The 21,074-nt window shown below is 55.9% G+C and overlaps 1 protein-coding gene across 3 annotated transcripts in view; it reads left to right on the forward strand.

Moving 5' to 3' along the window:
* The first annotated feature begins 8,576 nt into the window (after window positions 1-8,576).
* KLHDC4 (kelch domain containing 4) overlaps window positions 8,577-21,074 on the forward strand; it is a 48,052-nt gene continuing 35,554 nt past the window's right edge. The window contains exons 1-4 of one of the 3 annotated variants that reach the window (XM_045988574.1): window positions 8,577-8,737; window positions 11,718-11,809; window positions 15,533-15,611; window positions 16,293-16,391. In XM_045988574.1, the coding sequence (XP_045844530.1) occupies window positions 8,639-8,737; window positions 11,718-11,809; window positions 15,533-15,611; window positions 16,293-16,391 (369 nt within the window). In that variant the 5' untranslated portion in view covers window positions 8,577-8,638. Of the gene's footprint in view, window positions 8,738-11,717; window positions 11,810-15,532; window positions 15,617-16,292; window positions 16,392-21,074 lie in introns of those variants that run through there. The other 2 variants (XM_045988575.1, XM_045988576.1) reach the window with 2 other exon arrangements.

Raw genomic sequence — 21,074 nt, forward strand, 5'->3', positions numbered from 1 at the left:
GGTGGCTCCTTGAAAGGATGGAGGAGAGTTCTTGCAGGGGAGGGGGTAGGGAGAATGGCAAATGAATGCCCACAGCCACCTTCTCCCATAGTCCAAGGGCACCCCGGAGATGCTGGGAATTCCCACGCACGAGATGTCGTCGCCCAAGAGCGGCAGTTGGAGCCCAGGCCCAGGCCCCATGCGGGGCGGGGCGGGTGAGGGGCTGCTCTGGGCCAAGCGAGCTGTGCCTGAATGCGGTGCCGTCTCCAGCATGGGGGCCCCAAGGAGACCAGACCAAGGACGTCTGTGGATGGGCCGTGGAGTGCGGCGGACAGGCAGGCCCCCGGGGGCATTTCTCCTTCTGACTCCCTGGTGGCGGGCGATGAGCACACGAGGACTCTGGGAAGGTCGCGGCAAATTTTCTGGAAGTCTAAAATGACTGCGAAGGAAAACCCGTGCATCTGATGGAAAACGCACGCACGACAGCAGGGACAGAAGCGCCGGCTGACCGCGGGTGAAAGAGCCGGAGGCCTGGGGCAGAGGCAGGGGGCCGGCAGGCGAGCCCAGGGCGGGAGGCGCCAGAAAGCCCCCGGCAGGCGGCGGCGAAGGGCTGTGAGCCGGGAGCCACCTCCTCCCAGCAGAGCCGGAGCCCTTTGACCACGGAGACGCTAACGGGGACGGTCAGGATCCCGGGGCGACAGCCTCCGCGACCCTCGGCCTGCGCTTCCCTCACCTGCCGGGCGCCTCTCTGCACCGCTGGGCTTCGGAACAGTTGAGCCAACGTAATCCGCGGGCTTCCACAGCCACCGGGCGGTGGTGACGCCAGGGACGGCAGGGACGGCAAACATCCTGGGACCTGGTTGCCGCCCTTTTCCCCAGACTCTCCCCCGGGGCCCAGGGCTGCAGCCAAGCACCCCCCCCCCCCCCTTGCAGGCTCTACTTCCTCCCTCAGTTAACCCGGGAAGCGCGGGGGAAGTCGTCCCCGAGCCCCTCTCCGGGCACAAAGGGAAACCGAGATGCGGCTTCCAACACGGTTCATCCGGGAGGTCCGGCTGCGACACTGGGAAAAGCCACTTTTCCTGGCTCTCCCCGTTGGGGACCCCTCCCGGCCGGCCTGCAGCTGAGGTCCGCGGGCGCACCGAGGACCTCTGGCGTGGGAGCCACCGCGGGCCGCACGTGCACCCGGGAAGGCCGCCCGGCCAGACGCCGCCTGCAGCGGGCACCGCGCACGTGGGAGCTGATGCAAGGTTCGCGGCCCGGGCCCGTCGTCCGCGGCGCAGCGCCGCCCTCTCGTGGCCGCTCGTGGCGGTGCAGGCTCGGGGCTCATTCGCAAATTTGAGCGGGTGTTGCATCATCTGCGGCGGCGGCGGCTCCGGGCGTGTGACCCGGACCCCCGCCCCGCGCAAGGGCCCTTCGAGGCTGCTGGGTCGTAAGGTGCAGGTGCTGGGGTGATGCTCACCTCCCAGGCTTCTTTGTCATTGTCGTGGGCACTGTGTCCACAGTCCCCTAGCCCTGCACCTGGCTGGGGGCGGCGGGAGGGGTGTCCACCAGGACCACGGCCTGGGACCTCTCTTCTGTTGCTGCTCTACCTGCGCTGGCGTCCTGTCCCTCCGCCCTTTTTGCCCACGACCTTGGCCCCAAACAGGGTCGTTTTGTCTCTGGGCAATGGCCCCCGGGGCACAGACCCGAGTGATCTGACGTCAAGAGGAAATGAGACAGCAGACCCCTGGACTTCCCTGTGGGAGCTGGGGTCGGGGGACTGGGCAGGGGCCAGGGTCAGAAATGGGGATGGGGGGGGGCAGAGAAAAGATGCCCCGTTCTCATGATCCCTGGTTATTTTATTTCATCTTCTATTTTATTTGTCTGGGAGAGAGCAGGCAAACGCCCGCGCGCGGCGGGGGTGGTGAGAGGGGAAGGGGAAGGAGTGGGGGGAGGGAAGCTCTCAGCAGGGAGCCAGATGGCGGGCTCAGTTCCAGGACCCCGGGACCGTGACCTGAAGGCAGACGCTTCACTGACGGAGCCACCCAGGTGTCCCTGAGGGCATGCTTTTCTCTTCTTTGCTAGGTTTTAATCTCTTTTTTCTTATTGTGTTTATTAAATATATACATTTTAAGTTTTATTTTTAAGTGATCATTACGCCCAACATGGGGCTTAAACTCCCCACCCAGAGATCAAGAGTCACACGCCCCACCGCACGTCCCTACGTTCACCAAATAGAAATCAACGCGAGCGCGGGCCCAGTGCCTGCGGGCACAGCCGGTTTTCCCCGGGAGGGGTCGTCTTCGCCCCCTGCTGGCTGCGCAGCCTGGCGGCGGGCGTTTCCCTGTCTGGAAACCTCAGCTAAATCCGGGTCGCGGGCTTTGCCTGCCGGGAAGCAACCTTTAAGGCGCATGAGTAACAACCAGTCAGCAAGCAGCTCGGAACGACACCAAGAGCCGTGTGTGCCAGCCCTGGGGGCCCACGGTGGGAGGGTGTCCCCTGACCATACTTTCCCAGAGCCTGGCTTTGGCGGCCCAGCCCACACCTGCTGTCCCTGCTCCCAGCCCTGGTCACACAGGCCGGCTACTTGTTTCTGCACGTCCTGGGGACAGTAACAGGAGCTGCACCCCGGCCGGCAGTCGGTGTTGCCTGTGCTCTGGGCTGTTCTAACGGGTGTGAGATGATGGTGCCTCCTCGGTTTACTTTGCATTTTCCCGATGACCTATGACGTGGGGCAATCTTCATTACGTATAAAATCCTGAACTAACTGTGTCTTTGTAGAGAGGGGACATTGAGAGCCTAAGACCTGGGACCCTCTTGGAGGGGATGCGAGGGGCCCGGAGCGGAGGCCCTCGTGGGAGGGTCCCCGGGGCAGAGCGCGAGTGTGAGGACCTCCCGTGGCTTCACACCAATGTCACTGGCATTAGGGTTTTGCCTCAGATCTGCTTCCGCCCATTTTCCGGGAGGACTAATTGGCGTGTTTGTTTTCAGCACTAACCGTCTCCTGTTGCTGCTAAATTCCCCTCTAAGGCCTCCCTTCTCCCACTCGGGCAAAACATCAACAGGGAAGGGGGTAGAAAGGAAGGATGGGAAACGAGAGGCCTGGTTCAGAGACCTCATGGCAGAGCCGGTAAAGGATGGGAATAAAGGTTTGAGACCATCAAGCCTCACGCAAAGTCCATTCACAGGGAAGACGGGATTTGCATTTTACTCAAAACTCAACAGAGTTTTGTGGGCTTCTCTCTCATTCTAGCAACTGTGAATTCATTCAGTGACCCTGTGTCCCTCTGCTGGACCTTCCTAAATCCCCACCCGCATCTCACCCGAGTTCCCAACATGTGCTCTTCTTATTCTTCAGGAACAGAAGATCTGTGTGTAGTGCGGCTTGCTAATCTAGAACATTTGACCACTGCGATCCTCCCCTCGTCTGCCCGAGCTGGACCACGCTTTCCGCAGCCCTTGTCTGTCACGAGGGGACTTTATGCATTCACCGTTTACTCATAGTTTGTGAACATTTAACAGAGTGTGACCTTGCCATCCGGGGAGAGGAAAGTGAACAAGACAAGGCGGAAAGGAGATTAAAATCTAGGGGAAGAGAGCTACAGCACGTGGGTGATTCTAACACAGCGGGTTTCTAGTGAATTCTCAGGACCATTGGAGGAAGCGTGATAGTGGGAAAATCCTGACTTACTTGGAAATCAGATACTCTGACTGTTATTCCTGGCGTGTTGTTGGGCAACTGGGCAAGACGACACCAATTCACCAGACCAGTCGCGGGGCGCGTCTTAGCAGAGACCAGTCCTCAGAGTCTCTGATGGAGAAGGCTTTGCTTTAACTGCACCTGTTTTCTATGAATTGCATCATTCATTAGTGTGGACAAGGGAAGGAGGATGTGGTGAGCTCTGTGCCCAGAACGCAGTTTCCACAACCGTGCTTCCGTAAAGGGTTAACACCTGCCGCTGCCAGGTGGCCCGAGACCAGAGCCATGTGGACGAACAATGACACAAAAAGCCCTTCTTGAGAGCAGGGAGGTTTTAGTGGGTGTGATTGAACTTGATAGCCAGGCAGCTGGAACGTAAGGGGATACCGCGAACAGCCCTTGGTGTAAGTTGTTGCCTGCGAGGTGAGTGAGCTTGGAAACAGCTGGTTCCTGGGATTCAAGGGCCAGGCGCTCAGTATAATGATATTACCGGGATTTTATTTTTGCTTTTATTTTTTTATCGGGATTTAAAAAAATCAAGTTCCTTTAGGAGTCATCAGTGTCTCCAACTGTTTGGCAAAGGAGTTTGACCTTCTTAAAATCAAATGTGTCAGTAGGGACAGATTGGCACTGTTTCTCTGACTGTATTTTCTCTTGTCTGGTGCCTCTGACCACTGTGTTCAGGAAAGCTAACTCTGGGCTGTGTCTGCGTAGGTTGATGGGACACACTCGCCACAGAATGGATGGGACCTTACAGGCTCACGGGGGTGACACGCACAGGCCAAGGCTTTACTGCAGCCTGCTCGCCAACCCATCGCTGCCGTGTGATGTTAAAGTTGCTTCCGTGCTTGCAATGACCATATCCAGCATGGTTACTGTCTTCTGTTCCAGTTTCTGTGCTCTCTTCCAGGTTTCCGTGTTTCCTTCTCCCCGGTGTCTACATCTGACAACCTACGGACCGTTCTAGATCTTCATGTGATGCTCTGAGATCCAGTGATAAAGAAGACAGGGGAGAAGCAAGAGTGAAGGGGGTCCCGCACACAGGAGCTAAGCGGGTGAGGGAAAGACAACACAGACCTTGCTGACCATCAGTCAACAGGAAAGTCCACAGATGCCCAGAGTGGTTGCACATGGTGGGGAAGCCCGGGGGCAACTCTGAAGTTTCCTTCTTAGACCTGTGTTTTCCAAATTTCAAAAATTAGCATGTGTTAATTACATACTGAAAAGTACCATTTAAAAAAAGGAAGCAAGGCTATAACACGGGAGACCGGGTTATGTGAACCAACCTTCCCATTCAAAGCGACTAAAAATGCTGTATCAGTTGTAACGAGTTTCTTTCTTTTTTTTTTTTTAAAGATTTTATTTATTTATTTGACAGAGAGATCACAAGTAGACAGAGAGGCAGGCAGAGAGAGAGAGGGAAGCAGGCTCCCCGCTGAGTGGAGAGCCTGATGCAGGACTCGATCCCAGGACCCTGAGATCATGACCTGAGCCGAAGGCAGCGGCTTAACCCACTGAGCCACCCAGGCGCCCCTGTAACGAGTTTCTTTTTCTTTTTTTTTTTTTTTTTTTTTTTAAAGATTTTATTTGTTTATTTGACAGAGAGAGATCATAAGTAGGCAGAGAGGCAGGCAGAGAGAGAGAGAGAGGGAAGCAGGCTCCCTGCCGAGCAGAGAGCCCGATGCGGGACTCGATCCCAGGAACCTGAGATCATGACCTGAGCCGAAGGCAGCAGCTTAACCCACTGAGCCACCCAGGCGCCCCTGTAACGAGTTTCTTAAAGACATTTCAGAACTAACCAAATAGGAACCCAACAGAAAGGACAACAAAAGAACTGGGTAGAAACTAGGTTTCTAGTTTCTAGCAAAAGCGAATGGCTTTTGCTTCCAGGCATGAGCAAGGGTTGCCATGTTTGACTTTGGTTTTGACAGCCTCAAAGGGCAAGGAAAAATGTCAAGTCCAAGGCTGCCCAGGTGGGATCTAGAAGGGTAAGAGATCGCAGCTGAAGCTGAGGTCGTAAGGGCTGCGTCTACAGGCGAGAGTAGAACAGAAGCAACACTGCCCTCTGGTACTTTGGGGGGCACAAGGACATTACCTCGGTGCTGAGCAGGGTGAGAAGCAAAGATCCTGGGGTACTAGAACCACATCCCAGCCCTTCCTTGGACTTTCAGCCTAAGTTCTCACTGGCTGGGCTGTCAGAAAGACAGATTGGATGGAGCTGGGCAAAGAGCCCACAAACTAGTACATAAATCAGAAAGAATTATCCAGAATGCAGCACAGAGACAAACAAGCGGAAAATGGGGAAGATTGTTAAGAGAAGCTGGACAGAGACTGAGAAGGGCTGTCATGGAGTTAGAGCTCCAGGAGAAGAGCAGTGGGAGAAAGAATGGCATTCTCTGAAGAGAAAACGATAGAGCCATCTCCAGCTTTGTGAAGCCTACTGAACCCCAAACATGATAAATAAAAAGAAACTAACATCCAAATGTACCTTAATGAAACTACAGGCAATAAGAATGAAGATAAAAGCACGTAAGCAGTTAAGAGGAAAACCAAACTTTTCAGAAAGATCTTTGGAAAATCTCCAAATATCTGGAAATGAAAGCACATTTCTAAGTCACCTGGGGATATGAGAAGCATTCAAAAGGGAAATTAGGAAGTATCTTGAACAGAATGAAAAATCAAAACAGAGCGTATTAAAATTTTTAAGATTCACCCTAAGCAGCATTTAAAGGGAGAGCAAGAGCGGTAAACTCTGGGATCTCAGATAAGTGAAATAAATTAGAAAAAAATAACAAAAAGGTCCCCAAACATTTGGAAATTAAACACCACACTTTAACGAGGAGAGAATTTTGCTTTCAGCTCCGGCAACGAGACTGGATTTTTTGTTTCTCCTTGGACGTCCTGATTGCTAGATGAATGTGTGAAACAATGGCTTGATTTCCCCTATTCCCTTCCCTTCCTCTCCTTCCCCCCCCCCCCCCCCCCCCGCCCCCGCCCCTCCTCATTCCTTGCTTTGTTTCAGAAAGCATCGGAGGGGGGCGCCTGGGTGGCTCAGTGGGTTAAGCCACTGCCTTCGGCTCAGGTCATGATGTCAGGGTCCTGGGATCGAGTCCCGCATTGGGCTCTCTGCTCCGCAGCGAGCCTGCTTCCCTCTCTCTCTCTCTCTCTGCCTGCCTCTCTGTCTGCTTGTGATTTCTCTCTGTCAAATAAATAAAAAAAAAAAAAAATTAAAAAAAACTTGCTGTGTGAAGTACATGTGTGTATATATATATATATACTAAATAAATAAAAATGTTAAAAAAAAAAAAAAAAAAAAAAAAAAAAAAAAAAAACCAAAACAAAACCAGAAAGCATCGGAGGGGCTACACTGCAGGTATCATACCTTTATCTGTCATGTTAGAAGGAAGCTCCTGGAAGCCAGCATGCGTGTTTGTATCTTGTGTTCTGATACAATGTTCCTGCTGATGTTGACATTGTTACCTTACCTGACCTGCTCTCCAGCCGCTGAGATTCATGACTCCACAGCCCAGGAATCTCCTAAGTTTGTATTTTGCTAAACTTCTCTAAGCTTTTTTGTTATTTTGCTTCATTCTCCCAAGAATGCTGCACAGTGGGAGGGCTGGTAAACACTCATTTTTCCGGATGGGAAACAGGCAAAGAACCGCCTCACCCATACCACACGTGGGAGAATCTCCCAGGCACACGGATCGAGTCCCGCATTTCTTCTCTCCTGTCCCGGCTTGAAGGCCGCAGAGGGCGCCTGGCCGCAGGAAAAGCTACACTGTAACAGTCCAGGATCTTCGTTGTTACCATAACCCATCAAAGTTTCAAAAACGTGATTTCACTGCAACAGGGCCACGCAGTTAATCTTACCATTTCGGGATTCTGGTCTTTCTTTCTTTCTAAGATTTATGTATTTGACAGACAGAGATCACAAGCAGGCAGAGAGGCAGGCAGAGAGAGAGAGGGAAGCAGGCTCCCCGCAGAGCAGAGAGCCCGATGCGGGGCTCGATCCCAGGACCGTGGGATCATGACCTGAGCCGAAGGCAGAGGCTTTAACCCACTGAGCCCCCCAGACGCCCCGGGATTCTGGTCTTTCAAGGGTTCCGGCTTCTCTCCGGGTAAGGGACGCCGGCCCCGCCACCGGCCCCGCGAGCTTCACCTCGCTTCACGACGGGTCGGGTTACAGCATTAACCCTGCATCTACCGGACGCTTCTGAGATCCACGGGGGCCCGCGCTCCCCTCCTCAGCCCCCGGAGCCCCGCGGGAACCAATGTCCCACAAACGCTCCGCGACGCTAGGGCCACTCGGCCGCACGCGCGTGGCCTCCCGGTGACTCAGTCCCGGGAAGGCAGGAGGGGGTCGGGCGTGCTGGTTCCCGACTTCCCCGTGCGTCGGGCAGACGGACCGCGAGCCGGCAGAGCGGGGGCGCGGCTGCCCGTCCCCAACAGAACCCGACGCGGATCGGCCCCCGGGCCCCGACCCCGACCCCGACCCGACCCGAGCGAGCGCGCCCCAGGAGACGGGCGCCCGCGCGTCCTCCGTCCTCCGCCCGCGCGCCCGAGCCTCCTGCAGGCGGCCGGGCCCCGCCGTGCCTCCCGCGCTCCCTGCACAGCGCGGGGCTCGGGGCCGCCCGGACAGCAGGTCGCTCCGCGGGCCGCGGCGGGGGCGCGGCGAGCTCGGCGGGGCCGCAGAAGGCCGGGGCGGCCGTCGCCTCGGGGCCCGCGGGGGAGAGTCCGGAGCGCGGGGAACTCCGCGGCTTCCAGCCTCCGCGCCGCGCTCCCGCGTCTCCCCGCCGGGATTCCCGCCGCCCGCGGCCCCGGGAGCGCCCGCCCGCCGGCCGGAAGCGCGCGCGCGGGGCGGAAGTGACGCGTGTCCGCGCGCCGACCCCGAGGGCGCGTGTTTCCGGCGCGCCGCCGCCCGCCGCTCGGGAGTCCCGGTGCGGCTCGGGGAGGCCCGGCACCCCGCGGGCCGGCGCGATGGGCAGGAAGGGCAAGAAGGAGAAGAAGGGCCGCGGGGCCGAGAAGACCGCCGCCAAAATGGAGAAGAAGGTGTCGAAGCGCTCGCGGAAAGAGGAGGTGAGCGGGGCCGGGGCCGGGCTCCGCGCGCGCCGCCCGCCGCCGGGGTCCCGGGTCCCGTCGGGCTCCCCTCGGCCGGGAGGCGCCGCGCGGTCTGGGCGAGGGTCGCAGCCTCCGGGCCCCCGTCCCGTCCCTCGAGAGGGGGTGGGCGAGCCGCACTGCAGCCCGAGCCGCGGGCTTCCGAGGGCGCGTGCCGCCGGGTGCCGCGACCGCCGTCTCCTTTCCGTCTCTCCCGGCCTCCGCGTCCTGCCCGGCCGGGTCTGCGGAGGGGCTGGGCGGCCCTCAGCGCCCCGCGCCCTGCTCCCCGGGGCGGTGCTCTCCGGCGGCCCGGGCTTCGGTCGGCACCGCGAGCGGGCGCGGCCGCTGGGGCGCGCGGGCTGCCGGCGGGACTCAGCGGCAAGTCAGCGGGGACGCGGGGCCAGCGGCCGTGCGACCAGGTGTCCCCGGGTCCCAGCTCCGACTCCGCGCTGCGCTTTCTTCAGAGTCGCTCGTGTCTGGAGCAACGGGGTCGGCTCTTCCTTCTGCCTCCGCCGGATCCGGCGGACGGTTCCTCGCGGGTCGCCTGCACGGGCCGTGCCGCCCCAGGCCTGGGTTTGCACCCCCTCTCCGCCGCCGCTGGCCCGACGGCCTCGGATGACTGTCGGTGCAGCCTCCGCGTCTCATGGCTCACGGGGGACCGCTCGGGCCTGCGTGGGGTCGTGGCGCGGGAAGGTAGTTAGGTTGTGGGGCACCGTTAGAGATTATGTATGTCTTTATTGGACAGACGGAGGTCACAGGCAGAGGGGGGTAGCAGGCTCCCCACTGAGCAGAAAGCCTGATGCAGGGTTTGATCCCAGGGCCCTGAGACCATGACCCGAGCCGAAGACAGGCTCAGGCCACTGGGGCACCTGTAGAACAGTGCTTGGCACACAGCAAGCGCTCAGTGACAGGGGGCTGCCTTTCACTCCTGTTGCCATCTCTCTGCAGAGCCCTGTACTTGGGGGATGACCGCGGCTCCCCTGTGGACCAGGAGAGCCTGTCCGGTCTGGGGTCTGGGACTTTGCATGGTGCCTTCATCAGTGCTCAGAACAAATCTTGAAAACCGCGGGTCGTCTGGTTAGGTCAGGCCCACGGAGGATATTTTCTTGAAGTCCGTTATGTCCCACGTGTAATCTCGTCATGAGCGTGCATCCCATCATTCCCCGGCCGGGGCCGAGGGCGAGTGTCTTGGGGACAGCTGGGATTCTGACTCCCGCAGAACTCATGTGAACCCGGTGACAACTTGACTTGGGTGTCACACGCATTCCTCCCGCTTCTACGCTCCGTGTGTTGAAGGTAGTCTCTCTATGCAGGACACTGGGCCAGGCGCTCTGGAGTAACCGTGACTCCCGACAGGCAGTCCCTTCGCCAGCTCTCCGTAACGTCCCAGTGGGCCCGCGGTTTGCCCTGCCCGCCCGAGGCATCGGTTTTGCATGGGGGATGTGGTGGTCGATAGGAGAGCCTTCAGGCATCTGCTCACATAGAAGTGGTGGGATAGTGGGTGCTTTTGAAGACCGGCATGAGGGTGAAAATTGGCAGAGCCCCTTTGGACCCTAGTTGGTCCCTATCGAGAAGAGTGAGCTGCCACAAAGCAGTTACGCGCTTGAAGGCTTACCTTGGAGAAACTTCCAGCTACACAAAGACATTTCACAAAAATGGCCACAGTAGTGTTTGTGAAAACAAACCATTGGATCTGACCACATGTCCAGCAGCAGCAGGATGGGCGGAGAAGCCGGGCTGGAGGGGTAACTCTGCCGTGGTGAACAGGAGTTGGGGTCGGGATGTCAGACTTCATTCAGCAGCGTCGAGCCACACAGCAGGTTGCCAGAGAATTCTCACTCTGATGCTGGCGACGTGAAGTTGAAAAGTGTGAAACGATAATTCATCCGTGTTACTTTGGGGTACGTTTACGTGCCGTAAGAGTATAAGGAAATGCGTGAGAGTAAGGCGCCCTCTGTCCCAGAAAGTGGGTGCTTCCTCGGGGCTCATGGGTGCACACAGGGGAGGCGGAGGGCTGCAGGCGGCTGTTCAGGCTGAGGAACGTGGCGTTTTGATGAAAGGAACTCAGGCAGCCTGTGCAGCTTGGAGCCAGGAGGTGGGGTGGGAGATGAAATGGGCAGGATGGTCTGGAAGGGTTTTTAGGTTCAGGAAGGACATCTACCCACATTGTGGAAGCTGGAACTGGGGCATGAGGCTGGGGGTTGGAGAGAGAGAGAAGCAGGGAAGGAGGAGGCGGGACACATAGATCCCTGCATGAGCGAGGGGAGGAGAGAGCGTTCCAGAAGAGGATGAGGATGGAAGGGAGCTTTCCCCATGATGCACAGGTCACTCGTCGCTCGTGTGTGTGATCACTGGCGGATGCGGGGTAGGACTCGAGGGAGTAGAAGACCAGGTTCCGGTGCTGTCCAGCTGGCAGGTGGACTGCGTCTTCACTTCTAAATCTGCTTCGGCAGCTGTAGGAACGGAGCCTTCTTACCCAGCTCGGCTGCGGCTGCCGCGCTCTCGCCACGCGGGCGCGGTTCTCAGCAGGCAGTCTTGCTTGGAGCTCCCCTTTTATCACCTTGGAGGGAGGTGGGGACAAAGGGAGTAAGTGAGCAGGGGACTCTCAGACGCGGCTCTGCAGCCAGCAGCGGGGTGGCCCGGCGTGGCGGTGTGAGAAGTGGCTGAAGGTGCCGGCGGAAGTCAGGGAGGGCTTGTGTGATGGGAGGCCCTGGGTGGGGACTCTGAGGGTGTGGAATGAGGTCGTACGTGCAGCGTGTGTGCCTCTCTGTGCCCTTCCGAGAACGCTGCCTGTGGGGTCAAGCTCGGAGTGTTTTTGCCAGTGCCAGAGTCTGTGTCCCTGACATGGGGGAGCATGTTCTCCTCCCCGGGTGTGACTGGACCCTGGGCGGGTCAGTCAGGGCGGGCAGGTTGGCGCAGGTTTAAAACTGTGCCTCAGGTGTGGCTGCTTGTCTGTCTGCAGGAAGACCTTGAAGCTCTGATCGCCCATTTCCAGACACTGGATGCCGCGAAGACTCAGATCGTGGAGACCCCGTGCCCCCCGCCTTCCCCAAGGTACGTCAGCAGGACTCTTCGAGCAGCTGATCGATTTCTTACCTATATTGGAAAACCACTTTAAATTGGCACCGTGTTTTCTTTATATTTTTAAGGATTTTATTTATTTATTTGACAGAGAGACGCAGCGAGAGAGGGAGCACAAGCAGGGGGAGCGGGAGCGGGAGAGGCAGAGCCACCCAGCAGGCAGCCTGACAACACGGGGCTCGATCCCGGGACCCTGGGATCGTGACCTGAGCTGAAGGCAGAGGCTTAACGACTGAGCCACCCAGGCGCCCTGGGACCGTGTTTCCCATAAATAACCAGGCACGTGGAATGTTTTCCTCATTAAAACCTGTTTCCATTCCAGACAAGTTCCCATAACATGGTTTTTCACTTTCCTCCTGAAGAATGGGAGTGAGGCTTTTCAGCTCTGGCATCACGGGAAACACAGAAACGGGGCCCCTCAGCCGCTCTGCAGGGAGCGCCACTCAGGAGCTGTCCAGCTGGTCGCAGTCACGCACGGGAGCATTGCCCCAGCGAGCTCTTAGGTTCTTGAAACGTTTCAGAATGTCACAGGCGTAGTTTCCTGTTCTATTTGTTCATAGCGACAGGCGCGATTTTCAAACGTAAGCGTGTATAAGCCGTTTGAAATGAATTTTTTAAAAAAGATTTTATTGATTTATTTAACAGACGGAGGTCACAGTAGTCAGAGAGGCAGCAGAGAGAGGAGGAAGCAGACTCCCTGCTGAGCAGAGAGCCCGATGCGGGGCTCAATCCCGGGACCCTGAGATCATGACCTGAGCCGAAGGCAGAGACTTAACCCACTGAGCCACCCAGACGCCCCTCAAATGAATTTATAAATTATGTGGGGAACTCCAGAGTCTTCTGCAGGATTTCACATACTTGGAATGAGCCAGAATGAGCAGGCTTTGGTTTTCCTCTTTCTTACTCTTTGGTATCAATTCCTGTCCTCTTGGCTTCTGAGCTGCAGCTCTGTTAAAAGTGGATTCGGGGCCTTGTAATTCTTGTATTTGGTACTGATGAGCTAGCAGGGAACACCTGGAATGCATTGAGTCAGGAATCGTGAAAGGACAAAGATATCTAGAAAAGATATCATGTTCTTCATAGAAGGGGAAATGCATTAACTTCACAAGCACGGGAGAGTGTTTGGTTTGGTTGAAAATGATTTGCTTCCTTTCTCTCAGAATAAAAATTAATCTCACTAGTGTTGTTAGAAATGAGATTACTCTTGGGGCGCCTGGATGGCTCAGTCAGTTAAGTGATTGCCTTCGGCTCAGGCCGTGATCCTGGAGGATCGAGCCCCGCATCTGGCGTCCAGCTCCGTGGGGAGTCTGCTTCTCCCTCTGACCTTCTACTCTCTTGTGCTCTCTCTTACTCACTCTCTCTCTGAAATAAATAAAATCTTAAAAAAAAAGAAAGAAATGCGATGAATCTCACTAGAGCTGCTGCCAGCCCGGGTGGGGGCCGGGGGTCCAGCACGTCAGGAGGGGTGCTGGTCGTGCCTCTGATGCCTGAGTCGCACCACCTCAGACATGCGGTTAGTCTCCCCCGTCCAGAGGTGGGGGACGACATGGGGGCCCATGTGCAGAACGAGGGGACGCAGAGCTGTCCAGCAGCGCCCCGAGCTGTGCGATGTCCCCGTCTTCCTCTGAGAGCAGCGTCAGGGAGCAGGGCCACGCAGCACTTAGCACGTGCTCGGCGCGCGCCGTCCTCGAGTGGTGAAGGCGAGTGAGTCCTTGAAATGGGGGAGGCTTCTTGCCTGCGGCACCCGGGGGAAGCCATTCTGAATGCGAATCGACCCCCCCGGTCCCCCGCCTTTCGCTGACCCTTAAAAACTTGTCCTGAGGTAATGTGCCTAAAAAGCCAGGTCTAGCGTTCGGATGTAATTAGGAACCTTGGTGCTTCCCCATCAGCCGGGAGTTGTTTGTGATGGAGCTGGGATGAAGTGAGACCTTCCGCTCAGTCACCGTAGTAACGTCCCTCCTCCCTCTCCATCACATTCTAGGAAAACCGTGACCATTACTGGGTTTTGCGAGTGCACGTGTCCCTGCGTGTTGGTGGCGATGTAGTTGAGTCGGGAAGCAGGGGCCGTAGACCCAGGGGCAGCAGAGCCGCAGGTGCAGGGCTGGGGGGTGGGCGTGGCCTGCTGTGGGGGGCAGGGACCCTGCGGGGACCGGGTGGGGGCTGCGGCCCTCACTTGGATTACTGTTTCCCAGCTGTGCTTGTTAATTTTATGTAGAAAATTTTAATAGGTATTAAGGGAAAAAAGATTTGGGGTTAAATAACTTTGGGAAACAGATGGTTTTCTTTAGAAATTAAAAAAAAATTATGGGGGGCGCCTGGGTGGCTCAGTGGGTTAAAGCCTCTGCCTTCGGCTCAGGTCATGATCTTAGGGTCCTGGGATCGAGCCCCGCATCGGGCTCTCTGCTCAGCAGGGAGCCTGCTTCTCTTTCTCTTTGCCTGTCTCTCTGCCTACTTGTGATCTCTCTCTCTGTCAAGTAAATAAATAAAATATTTTTAAAAAATAAAAAAAAATTGTGGTAAAATGTATCTAACATAGAATTTCCCATCGCATCCATTTTTAACTGTGCAGTCACTGGGATTCCTTACCCTCAGGATGCTCTGGACCCAGGGGCTGTCTCTCCCCACGCCCCTCCTCTCGGTCCCCAGGAGCCTTGACGTCCCAGTTTCTGGCAGAAGTGGAGTCCCGCAGCGGCCCCCCTTTCGTGTCTGGCTTCTTTCCCTTAGCGGAACGTCCTCAAGGCTCATCCTGTCATAGCGCGAATCTGAACTCTGTTCTTTGTAAGACTGAGCAGTGTTCTGCTGTGTGGCCGTACCAAGTTCGTGTGTTGATGGACCGCCGACGGACTGGACGGTCGCGCTTGCTGAGCGTCGGTGCGCAGGCTGCCCCAGCCCGCATTTGCAGGTCTCTGCGGCACCTAGGAGCGGAGGTGCTGGTCATGTGCTGATTCTGTGTTTGACCGTCAGACTGTTTTCCACAGCATAGTCCCCCTCCTTTTTTAAAGATTTATCGGGGCGCCCGGATGGCTCAGTCATTAGGCGTCTGCCTTCAGCTCGGGTCATGATCCCAGTGTGCTGGGATCGAGCCCCACATGGGGCTCCCTGCTTAGTGGGGAGCCTGCTTCTTCCTCTCCAGCTCCCCCTGCTTGTGTTCACTCTCTTGCGTTCTCTCTCTGTCATAGTGAATAAAATCTTAAAAAAAAAAAATTATTTATTTTAGGGAGAGAGCATGAGCAGGGGGTGGGGCAGGGGGGAGAGAGAGACTCTCAAGCAGACTCCACTCGGAGCACAGGGCTCGATCTCACGACCCCGGGATCATGACCTGAGCTGAAGGCAGAGGCTTAAGAACTGAGCCACCCAGGCGCCCTCTCGAACAGTTTTGATTGTGACTTAAGAGGACAGGCCCGTGAAACAGGTCAGCTGTGGGAAACGTGGCACGTACATCAGGGGCACCTGGACTTCTCACTGCTTGATGGTTTTTACCCGAAAGCTGTGTGAGTCACCCAGCTCGGGGGCCCCCTGGTACTGTGGCCGCAAGGTTTATTTTAAGGGTTGGGGGCCTTAGTTTCTGTTCCCGTTGCCAGGCTTGTCTTTCACAGAAGTCTGGGGAGGTGATGTGGCCTCTGGCGCAAGGGAGGCGGCTCTGGGCCGGGCGCCACGGGCTGGATCGTGTGCTGAACTGCTGCCTCTGTCTCACAGGTTACACGCCTCCCTCTCGGCTCATCCCGAGAAAGACGAGTTAATCCTTTTCGGAGGTGAATATTTCAATGGCCAAAAAGTAAAGTATATATTATATATTTTTTCTTTCCTCCTCAAATTTTCATGGGTCTCGTTTTGAGTAAAATTGGTTTAAAGCGGTGATACCCAGTTTGCACTGGCCCCACGTCCCGAGCCTGCAGGACCTCACGCGACCTTGTCCTCAGAGGCCACCGGGCTCCTCCCGTGAGCCTCAGAGTCGCTGCTCTTCCGCCCCTTTGGGTGGACGATTCGTGAGCTCGTGATGGGTCTCGGAGTTGTTTGGGGTCGTGGAGGAGAGTGCGGTGAAGTGAAGAGCTCAGCTTCGTTTCTGCGCGGGCCAGACAGGCCTGTGTTTCAGAGTCGCGTAGGAAGCACGAGGAGAGCGTGGGTTGGCTTCCCTCCGCGCGGGGAGCCCCGTGAGTGCGACTCCTTGTGGTCCGCTCCCGCTCCGACCTCTCACGCCTTTAAGAACCAGGCTGGACTCTGAGAGGTAACTTGCCGGGCAGCAAAGGGTCTTGGTACCGTAGGCACTACTGGGCATGATTGTCATCATCCCAGGGACCCAAGGGACCCAGCCGCAGGCTTCCCACACGGGTGGGATTTATGTGGCTTTAGGAAACGCGTTTCCGGGGCAAAGCTGGTGATTGAGATCCCGCTTTCCCCTTACTGTCGCTTGGTTGGAGGCTTCACGGATGACACGAAGTCCCTCTTCCTTCGGCAGACGTTTATGTATAACGAACTGTACACCTACAACATCAGGAAGGACGCCTGGACCCGAGTGGAGATCCCCAACCCACCTCCCAGACGCTGTGCGCACCAGGTACGTTTCCGTGCTGACGCTCCGCCTGCCTGCCTTCCTGGGAGCCTTGTGTTCTGTGCTTGTGGGGTTGGCGGACGACACGTGGCCTGGTTCGGGGGGTGGGGACTGACAGGCGGGCACGCTGGCTGGCACCGTTTGGACGCGTTGAGAAGCTTCCTGCTCTTCCGCGTGTTCACTTACGAGACGGCGTTGAGCACCTTCTCCAGGCGGCCGGAAGAGCGCGGAAAGAGGCCCGGTCGGTCTGCCTCGTGTGGTGCCCGGTGCGCCGCAGCCCCACGGCAGAACGCCCATCCCGGTCGGAGTGAGAGGCTCCCGCAGGCCCCAGACCTGGTGGCCAGAGAGAGGAGTTCCTTGGGAGAAGCCCAGTGTTCCGACGTTGTTGTTGGGGAGCGAATCGTAACCAGAAATCACAAAGCGGCTGAGGTCGGCTTGTTGCCACTGGATTCTGCTCACGCCGGGGGCCTCTGCGGAGGTGCTGCTGTCCGTTCTGTAACTCCACGAGCAAGGGCCCTTGGTCTGCCCTGTTACTGTCCTGACCCCGGACTTGGACCAGTGTCGGGGTGCAGAGGATAATTTGAACGAGTGATGTTTTCAGCCGGAGAGAGAAAGTTGTGCGAGCCTGCCATGGTGCGAGGGAAGCATTCCCCCACAGCACGTGGGGGTCCTTTCTCGGGCTCTCTGCTCATGGGCACCCGCGGGTCTGAGACCAGTTCTGAGAGGAGGACTTGGCTGCCTGAGCTGCACCCGAGACTGGCAGGCATTGGACTGGTTCATCTTGTGGAAAAGAAGGATGTGCTTGCGGGTTTAGCCATCAGATCCTTTTTTTTTTTTTTTTAAAGATTTTATTTATTTATTTGACAGATCCCTAGTGAGCAGAGAGGCAGGCAGAGAGAGAGGAGGAAGCAGGCTCCCCGCTGAGCAGAGAGCCCGATGCGGGGCTCGATCCCAGGACCCCGGGATCATGACCTGAGCTGAAGTCAGAGGCTTTAACCCACTGAGCCACCCAGGCGCCCCTAGCCATCGGATCTTAGTAAGCTTGGATTTTAATAAGTAATGCTTTTTTTTTTTCTTTTAAAGCTTTTATTTATTTGACAGAGAGAGGGAGACAGCACAAGCAGGGGACGGCAGGCGGAGGGAGGAGCAGGATCCCCGCTGAGCAGGAGACTAATGCAGGACTTGATCCCGGAACCCTGGCATCATGACCTAAGGCCAAGGCAGATGCTTAACTGACTGAGCCCCCCAGGCACCCCTAGGTCACCAGAGACCCCTAGGTCAGCAGAGACCCTCAGTTCTTGAGAACGCGCGATCTGCCCCAGGCCTCCAGGCTGAGGACATGTCCTGTCCTGTCCCAGCTGTGGTCTCTCCATGCCCCCAGGCCTCCCCTGTACCTCCGTGGGTTCCTGGACCCGCAGAGCGCTCTCGTTCTCATGGAGCAGTCCCACTCTGGCCCGCATCCCGTGATGGGAGCTCAGGGGCTTCTTTTGCGTTTGTTTTCTTAGCTGTTTTAACCACAGTTATTAATTGTGTTCTCGAAGAATCCGTGTAAAAGCCCTCCCGATTTTTAAATGCATTACTCTGCCGGAGTGCTGGGCAGGCTCTGACTCATGTGCCTGCCTTAGAAGGACTTTGCAGTCTGGGACTAAATGTCTTTGTAGTTAAGGTTGGTTTGCTGTTTTCTCCGAATTTCCCAATGAGGTACAGCCACAGGAAACAGAAAATTGGTTGTAAAGTCTTTGGCCTGAAGGTCATTACAATCCGAGTTCTACAACATTGAATTCTGAGACCTAGAACCTTCCTTCTTCCAGACTCGTTCAGTGTGACGTCAGAGGCCACGTTCTTCATCTTCTCTATCACTGTGGCGGGGAGTGTGGGGAGAGGAAGCCCGCATGGACACTCTTCCTTCTCTTCTCCTGGATTCTGGAGTTCTGGGGGGTGAGGTTGCCTTCAGTGTGTCATTGGAGAGTTTACGTGACTTTTCTGTGAGAACACAGCCCAGCGAGAGGTGGGAAAGGGCTGCGGTGCTGCTGGGACTGTGGCCGGACGTGTGCAGGCTTCAGTGGCTCGCTCCTCGGCACCCCGGTCCCTGGAGGAGGGGAGGACACGTTCACACGGCTCTGCCTAGACCGTGAGGATGCCACCGCCAGCAGGAGGGGCCCCTGAGAACTGCGGGGATAGGCGGCAGGGAGGTGGCCGTCGTAAGATCGTGTCTTCTTGGTCCCCGGCTGGTTTCTGCCAAAGTCGTAGCTGAAACGCACACGAAACACGAGATGTTCTCGCCTAAAGTAGCAGACAGTGACAGTTAAAATGTCAGCCTAGCGCATTAGTGAGCAGCAGGTCATTTCTGGAGAGAGGTTAGTACACGGGAAGAAGCCTTTCTCCTGACACAGCAGAAGTCACGACGGCCTCCGTGTGAGTAGTGGCCGCGTCTCCGACCGAGTGAGGGGGCCTTGCGGGGGTCCCGGCTTGCTCCCTCAGGAAGTAGGAGGCATCTTTTACATGCGAGGCACCCTTCCGGGGCTGGGACCCGGCGACAGAGAAGATGTCTTTCCTGATGATGATGTCCCATGTCTTGTGTTTTCTCCGATCCCGGTGGCGTCGTGCGTTTTTTGGACTCCCGCTTTCATGAAGCTGAAGTACTGTAACGTCCATTCGGAGTCTGATGCTTTGGATTCTGATGGGCTTGTTTTTGGCATTTGGAAGGAGAGTGGGGAACTTGGGGTTCTCCTGACATACCTTCATTCCAGGTAATGCAACGATAAGCAGGCTTCATGGGACAGGTCAGAGCGAGGTGCGGGCAAGGCCGCCCTTGCCTCGCCCCCGGAGCAGGGTGCCCGTCTGCCCGTCAGCGGGCCGGGCTTTGTCTTCGTGAGGTCCGGGCGACGGTTTCAGCAGCTCCTTCCGGACCGCGGTGTGTATGTGCGCGTGCCAACCGGCCAGACCTGTCCTGAGGAGCTGCCCGGTGGTCCAGCCTCTGCCTCGATGTCTTCCGTAAGTGGACTCCGTATCTTAGGACATCACAGGAGGTCGTTTCGTGAGTGCTAGACTTCTTTTCACAACGTACACTCTGGAAGATCTCCTTACTGGGTCCTGAACGTATTATTTTTGTGTTCTGTTTTGACGTGAACGTGCATTTTACGGCTATCTTCTGGGAAATACATTTTTTTCTCCTGCTGCGGGACATTTTAGAGTACCGCGTGTTTATCTGCGAACAGCTTTCACTGGCAGTGACCCTCACGAGAATCAGTTCTTGGAGAAATGTGGCACAGATCCGTGACCTGGATTAGACCCTTTCCGAAGCAGTCTCCCTGCCACTCACTCAACAGTTATGAAATACAAAGCGGTTGGAAATTTGACTTGGACGAGACTGAAGCTTGTGGGCGGAAATTGTAAGATCCTCGCGAACTCCCGAATGAGCCACTTCGCTCCTTACTGTCCATAGCCAAGAAACTTTTCTGTTTTCATTTTTCCCTAGTTGCTTTGATACAGAGCTGTGGGTTGATTTTCCTCACCGTCGATTAGAAATGTCCGAGTGGGGCAGGTTATTTGAAATGACCGGACTTGTAAGCACGCCTGGTCGAGGGTGTATTTGTGCAGTCGTGTGACTTCCTTGCTGTGCATTTCGGTGCAGGCGTGCGCACGAGTCGCCCGTAGAAAACCTTGTTAAGACGGGTCAGTTTCAGCAGCATCAGTAACGCGCCGGAGCGCCTCCCGACGGGCACTGCACAGAATTTTTTCTTTCCCAGAAGGGGGAAAAAAGGAAGATGAATTTAGTTTGCCCTAAAACCCGTTTTTTTCATCTTTAGGGATGGCAAGTGAAGGGAGATTTTCTTTATTACCTTTTTCTTAAGAACCTAAAAAAAGGTAGTTCAGCAGGAAGTGCACATTGGAATTTATCACGCTTTGTCTGTAACTGGGGCCTCGGAGGGCTTCTCTCTTGGGGCTGCTTGTGCTGGTGGGAGCTGGCGGCGCGGGGCCCTGGGTGTGTGAGCAGCATCCTTGGGACTTGCCCTTTGCTTCATTTCTTTGACTTGAATTTCCTCGTTTTATTGGATGAGTGGGGTTGTGTTAGGTTCTAGTCTTTGAAGGCTGGGTCTGGTTTGAGGTTGGTAGGAAAGTGATTTGCCTAGTACCGCTCATGTAGTACTTTTGAAATCATTCTTAAAAGATGGGGAAAGTTTTGTGTGACTCAGAATCTCAGCCCGGGAGCCAAAACAGAAGCGTGTTTAGTTCAGGAATTTCTTATAGTTGTTCCTGTTTCCTTGACATGGACTCACTGATTTGTTTTTTCTCTTAATTTATATATTTGTCTAAATGTTTATGCATTTTTCTTTTTTAAAGATTTTTTTTATTTGACAGACAGATCACAAGCAGGCAGAGAGGCAGGCAGAGAGAGAGGGAGAAGCAGGCTCCGCTGAGCAGAGAGCCCAATGCGGGACTCGATCCCAGGACCTTGAGATCATGACCTGAGCCGAAGGCAGAGACTTAACCCACTGAGCCACCCAGGCGCCCCGTTTTTCTTTTTTTTTTTTTAAATAATTTCTGTTCTTCATTGTTTCACTTTGGGTTTAATTTGCCTTTTCCAGCTTCTTAGTTGAAATGTAGAACGTGTATTTTAAGTTTTCTTTCTTTTTTTAAGATTTTTATTTATTGATGACAACGAGAGAGGGAACACAAGCAGAGGGA

This window comes from Meles meles, chromosome 19, assembly GCF_922984935.1.
Source record: "Meles meles chromosome 19, mMelMel3.1 paternal haplotype, whole genome shotgun sequence".
NCBI lineage: Eukaryota > Metazoa > Chordata > Mammalia > Carnivora > Mustelidae > Meles > Meles meles.